Source organism: Alnus glutinosa, chromosome 12 (genome assembly GCF_958979055.1).
Source record: "Alnus glutinosa chromosome 12, dhAlnGlut1.1, whole genome shotgun sequence".
Classification (NCBI taxonomy): domain Eukaryota; kingdom Viridiplantae; phylum Streptophyta; class Magnoliopsida; order Fagales; family Betulaceae; genus Alnus; species Alnus glutinosa.
The window spans coordinates 23,273,320-23,279,938 of NC_084897.1; the positions used below are offsets into that span (position 1 = coordinate 23,273,320).

General features: G+C 39.1%; 2 protein-coding genes across 2 annotated transcripts; one reads left to right on the top strand and one right to left on the bottom strand.

The window, feature by feature from the left end:
* Positions 1–1,243: 1,243 nt before the first annotated feature.
* LOC133851248 (LRR receptor-like serine/threonine-protein kinase HSL2) lies at positions 1,244–4,988 on the top strand. Its single transcript, XM_062287579.1, has 2 exons — positions 1,244–3,827; positions 4,523–4,988. The coding sequence occupies exons 1-2, from the start codon at positions 1,244–1,246 to the stop codon at positions 4,891–4,893; spliced, it is 2,955 nt and encodes a 984-aa protein (XP_062143563.1). The 3' UTR covers positions 4,894–4,988.
* Positions 4,989–5,172: 184 nt separating this feature from the next.
* Positions 5,173–6,294, bottom strand: LOC133852680 (uncharacterized). Its single transcript, XM_062289444.1, has 5 exons — positions 6,190–6,294; positions 5,943–6,100; positions 5,744–5,876; positions 5,479–5,643; positions 5,173–5,382 (listed from the first exon to the last, which is right to left on the bottom strand). Exons 1-5 carry the CDS (start codon positions 6,292–6,294, stop codon positions 5,173–5,175), a joined length of 771 nt encoding a protein of 256 aa, XP_062145428.1.
* Between the last annotated feature and the right edge of the window lie 325 nt (positions 6,295–6,619).

Consider the following 6,619-nt stretch of genomic DNA (forward strand, 5'->3'; position numbering starts at 1 on the left):
CAAACAACTGATTCTTCACGGCAACGGAGGGCCAGAGTTTTGCCTGCTGCTACTTCCCAGTTCCCAAGTAGAAACTTCGCTTATTTGTCATGCCTCAGTCAACTCTAACTTAACGGGCTGCACCATAATAAAAATTAAAATATAGAACTAGTCCTCATCGAGAGCTACTTAGGATTACGATCCCCGTAATTAAAAATTTATAAATTTTCAAATTTTCAAATTTATATTATTTATTTATATCCAAACACTTGAAATATGTTATTTATTAAAATTTTGGCATGTTATTTTTTAGAAAACTAAAAGTTTTTTTTATCAAAATTTTTTACGACATGCATACGAAAATATACGAAATTTTCAATTGTAAAATTCGTAACTTGCTACTTTTTTAATATGTGGTATTTTTTAAGCATTTTAAGATAAAGAAATTGTTTAAACTCTATAATTTAAAAATTTATAATTTTTTTGAAATTATAAATAATCGAAAACATAATATAGAGAAGAATTATTTTAGGGTATAAATTAAAATAGTTAGATTTGGTAGTATTAAATGTGTATATACATTGTTTATATTGCCACATGATTTTAAAGTTTTAAATGATCTAAAAATTAATTACATCCCCCGTAGGATTATTATTATTATTTTTTTTTTTTTTTTTTTTTTTTTTAAATCAAAGCAATGTAGATTCACTTTCAAGCACCGACCACCATAAATATCGCATTTCTTTTTTATCATACGACCAAACATAATTTCTTGCTCTATGATGACTATCATTGATTCCTTTGCCCCTAAAAAGTAAAAACTAATCATTACCATGTATACTTACAGTTGTACGTAATCTCCCGCATACCCTCATTCTGGAAATATGCCCTTGCCATTCCCTTGGGCACTTAAGTCATTTCCACTACCGCACCAAGCACCGCCAACTCACTTTTTTGGCACCTTCTCCTAAAAAGCCAAAACGAATCACACGTTAAACTTGATTAACCAGCAATTACCCATCTTCCTCTTCCGCACAATATCCCAGAAGATGAGCTAATTTGCAACAGCTCTTTCCATGTGAGCCCCCTTGTAACTGTAACCTCCATTTAAATCCTGGGCTTCGCCGCCTAGTATTTGTCGCCATCTCCATTTCCCGACCGTTACTCTCTCTCTCTCTCTCTGTCTCTCTCACAAACCCATAAAGCTCTACAAAACATGTCCAATGATTCCCGTTAGCGAGGCTTTCTTACTTTGTATTTTAAGATGAAAAATCTAAAGCCGAAATCCATTCTGATCTGGTTTTTCTTGTTGCTGCACTGTTTTACTCTAGCGCTTTCTCTTAGAGGAGACTCCCAGATTTTGATTCGGGTCAAGAGTGCCCGGCTCGACGACCCAAACGGCAGCCTCAACGACTGGGTTTGGAACGGTGAAAGTGATCCCTGTAACTGGACCGGCGTCACTTGTGACTCTCAGAAACACTCGATTATTTCCGTTGACCTATCTGGGTTGGATATCTACGGTGGGTTTCCGTATGATTTCTGTCGAATTCGGACCCTCCGAAACCTCTCTCTCGCGAACAGTTACTTCAACGGTACTATCTCTTCCCAGCCACTGTCTCTCTGTTCACACCTTCGCTTGCTGAACCTCTCCAGTAACCTCCTCGTTGGAGAGATGCCTGAATTCTCGCCGGAGTTCACAGAACTAGAAGTACTTGACCTATCCTCGAACAATTTTACTGGGAATATTCCTGTGAGCTTTGGCCGGTTCCGGGCGCTGAGAGTGCTCTCCCTGACTAACAACTTGCTCAGCGGCTCGATCCCTTCCTTCTTAGGCAACCTCAGTGAGTTGACCAGGTTCGAGCTTGCTTACAATCCATTCAAGCCCGGTCTCTTACCTCCAGAGATCGGAAACCTAACCAAGCTCGAGAATTTATTTCTTCCGCGGTCGAACCTCATCGGACCCATACCAGACTCGATCGGAAAACTCGTCGCGCTCAAAAACCTAGATTTGTCCTTCAATTCTCTTTCCGGTGAAATTCCTATCAGTATCGGCGGATTGAAAAGAGTAGAACAACTCGAGCTCTACGATAACCAATTGTCCGGTGGATTGCCCGAGAGCATAGGGAATCTGAGCTCTTTGCTTGGACTAGACGTCTCTCAGAACAATCTCACCAGAAAATTGCCAGAAAAGATCGCGGCAATGCCTCTCGTTTCTCTTAATCTCAACGACAACTTTTTCGAAGGCGAAGTTCCGGAGGTTTTAGCTTCGAATGCGTATCTGCAGCAGTTGAAGCTCTTCAACAACAGCTTTTCCGGGAAATTTCCGGAAAATCTAGGCAAAAATTCGGACTTGGTGGAGTTTGATGTTTCTACCAACTATTTCAACGGTGAGTTGCCCAAGTACCTCTGCGACAGAAAGAAGCTTCAGAATCTAATTGCATTCAACAACCGCTTCTCTGAAGGCTTACCAGAATCGTACGGTGAATGTGAGTCTCTCATTTATGTGAGGATTAGAAACAACCAATTGTCCGGTGAAGTGCCGGACGGTTTTTGGAGTCTATCACAGCTTACGTTTCTTGAAATGCAAGATAATAGACTCGGAGGTTCCGTTTCTCCTGCGATTTCCCGTGCTCGTGGGCTCACTGCGATCTCGATATCCGGTAATGAGTTTACCGGCGAAATCCCGGCGAATATTTGCGAACTGCATGAACTGTTGGTGATCGATGTGAGTGGAAACCAGTTTTCAGGCGAGCTTCCGACGTGTATAACGGGATTGAAGAAGCTACAGAAGCTTAGAATGCAGGAGAACTCGTTCTCTGGGGAGATTCCGAGTTCGGTGGATTCGTGGACCGAGTTGACCGAGCTGAACCTATCAAGAAACAAATTCTTCGGGAAGATTCCGCCGGAACTCGGTGATTTACCGGTGTTAACATATCTGGATCTCTCCGAAAACTCGTTTACTGGCGAGATTCCGGTGAAAATTACGAAGCTGAAGCTGAACGAATTCAACGTCTCCGACAACAAACTGTACGGTAAGGTACCTCTGGGTTTCAACAACGATTTGTACCTCACGAGTCTATTGGGTAACCCGGGTCTCTGTAGCCCGGATTTGAAGCCCCTGCCCCGATGTTCGAGACCCAGGCCCGCCCGGTGGGATCTCGCAGTTGCTCTAGCTCTCTGCGTGGTACTTCTAATGGGGCTTCTGTTCTGGATCTTCAAACTCAAATATCTAGCATTTGGTCGCAAACCCAAACGCTCATGGAAGGTAGTCGCATTCCAAAGGGGGGTCGGGTTAATTGATGTAGAGATTCTCTCATCTTTAAAAGAAGAAAACGTGATCGGAGCGGGTGGGACGGGTCGGGTCTACAAGGTGATGCTCAAAACGGGTGAGATAGTAGCGGTTAAGAGGCTCTGGGGAGATACCCAGAATCCGAATTCGAAAATGGTGTTCAAATCCGAGGTTGAGACTTTGGGTCAGATCCGCCACCGCAACGTTCTAAGGTTGCTGTCCAGTTGTAGCGGCGAGGATGGCATGATTTTGGTGTTCGAGTACATGGAGAATGGGAGCCTGGCTGACGTGTTGCACGGAGAGAAGGGCGGAGGTTTATTGGATTGGCCCCAGCGGTTCACGATAGCATTGGGTGCGGCTCAGGGGCTGGCGTATCTGCACCACGATTGCTCGCCGGCTATCGTGCATCGGGATGTGAAGAGTAACAATATACTATTGGACGAGGAGTGGACGCCACGCGTGGCGGACTTTGGGCTGGCTAAGACGTTGAAGCGTGAGGGGGGGGAGGGTCCAGGTGCTATGTCACATGTTGCTGGGTCGTGTGGCTACATTGCGCCAGGTTAGTCCAATTCTCGTACTTCTTGACTAAATCAGTGATTGCTATTGAATTACGGAAGGGTTGGCGGTTTAGGATCAGGTCAACCCGTTAGCAGCCAACTCAATCATGATTTAGTTAAACGGGTTAAAATATTCAATTCGTACACAAGTTGCAGGTGATATGAATATTTGAGTTGATCGGGTTGACCCGTTTAATAAACAGGTTAACACGTTTGATATGTTTAAACCCAAAGCAATCTGTTTAAACTAATCCAATACAACTCGTTCAAATTGTTTCAACATGTATTTATTGTATAAAAATATATTTACTTTCATTAACGGCCCAACCCACGGGTTAAGTGAATCGACCTATTTATGATTTGAACTCGTGTATGTCAAACCATCATTTAATGTCATATCGAGTTCATGTTAAATTCACAAATCGTAAAAAAAAATTGGCAGTCATAAAATTACCTTTTATGCGAGAATATCACTGCCTTGTGTTCCACTACATCAATGATGATTACGTGAGAGAGCATATATAGAGGATCTAGTTGTTTAGGCAGGAGATGTATAGTTGAAAATTTATTTAGATAGGTGAAAATTTGTTTAAATGGCTAGTAATTTAAATAGTGGTGAATCTCGATTCTCCTTGTTGCTATTGTAATTTGACATGACTAGCTTGCTTTTTGATCTAAGTTTTGTTCAACAATGCAGAGTATGGTTACACTCTAAAAGTGACCGAGAAAAGCGATGTCTATAGCTTTGGTGTGGTGCTGTTGGAGTTGATAACTGGTAAGAGGCCAAACGACGACTCCTTCGGCGATAACAAGGACATAGTGAAGTGGGTTTCGGAGATTTCTGTATCGTCGTCTCCAGCGGAAGGAAGTGAAAATGGCATCGATTGTTATGGAGATCTGGAGCAGCTTATAGACCCCAGGATGGACCCGTCTTCTTGCGATTATGAGGAGATTGAGAAGGTTTTGGATGTTGCTCTTCTTTGTACCTCAGCATTTCCCGTTAACAGGCCTTCCATGCGAAAAGTGGTTGATTTGCTCAAGGACAAGAAACTTTCTCGTCCCAAATGATGCTACTTTTCTGGTTAATTAATGTATACTAGAATATAACCCGCGTCATGCGCGGGTCGTTACTAATTAAATTTGCATAACAAATTGGAATATTACATTTAATTTAAGAAATAAAATAAAAATTTAAGAATAAAAATGAAAGTCTAAAAATTGCAAACTCACTGTTATCAAATAATGAATAATTAGCAATTTATAAACTACCAAACATTCAGCCAAATATTATATTGTCAATATTATAAATATTGTAGATTACAAATTGCAAATAAAAAGATAAACGATTCAAAATTTCTTTTTAGTAGTTTTGAATCGTTTGTAAAGGACATTGAGAGGTATTTTATCATCATCGGATTCTATGTCTTTTGTAAGTAGGGAAGAATGCATTGAAGAATCTTGACCGGACATTTGTTCATTTTCTATTGTCGGGCTAACATCGTCGTACTCCTTTTCTTGCTTGGAGCTAGACCCCCTAAGCTTTACACTTGTAGTTCCCTATAATAAGAGATCGAGTTTCATTAGAAGTTGCATATAATTATGTAGCCAAATATTTTGTAGATTTTAATGATTCAACATATAAAGCATTGCTACCTTTTGGTTATTAGCTTCTTCTGCAACTTGCGCTTCAAAGATTCTATAAACAGTATAATTTTCCCAGCCTTTTTTCAAATTATATTCATTAAGTTTCAATTGGAAGACATACTCTCTGGAAATGATTGCTGTGATTTCTCTTGGCACGATTTTGTCTTCCAAATTCTGTATAAATAGAGCATATTGTTAAAAGAGGTTTGAACATGATATATATATATATATTATTGAATTGTTATGATACTCTTAAAAATTCAAGATTTGTTACCTCATCTTGTAAATCTGCAAGTTCCTTTGCAGTTTTGCCTATAAGTTGTTCAGCGGCTTTGTTGAAGATAATGAATCTTGTTGAATCTGTTGTATCTGATACTTCAATTTGTATTCTATACTTGCTTTCATTTCTAAAATTGTTAGGAAGAGATATTTCTATATACATGTGTGTGAATTAAATATCATTTGTTGTTTACCTTGGTACGCTGAATTTCGGTTCTGCTTGACAACGTTCACACCAAAAATTTCCTTCTTTAAACTTAACCTTTGTCTTGCATGTTATACAACCAATATAATACCAGCCATACTTGTTTTCTATTCTTTCAACTTTGCATAAACATGTGTAGAATATTTCCTGTAATTTTTTGTAATAAAAAATTAAACAATTGATATTGTATTCATTATATTCTATAAATGCATTAAATAGTTATAATTTATTAATACCTTTGCTTCTGAGTTCTCTTCCATTTGTTTTAGCTCTGCAATTGTCTTCCTATTGTGTAAGGCACGTTCTCCATCTGGTATTATTGGTGGCTGTTCAATCTTCATTTGATTCACTTCTATTATTGCAACGTTGTTTAACCTATTCATAAAGAAATGTTGCTTTTTATTAAAAATGGAAATTAAAAAAAAAATAAAGAATAATATAATGGAGTATTCTTAATTGTCAATAACTATATCAACTTCTGGAATATCAAGATTGATGTAAACCCTTGTTGCACTTGTTGATGATAAGTTGTATTGACCTACAAAAATTTCAAAGAGAAATTCATTACCATTATTAGTAGAAAGTCATTTTATAAATAGTTACCTCTGTAAGTTCGCACAATTGTCGAAGTTACAATTGCAATGGCTGGTCTTGGAGTATTCTTAT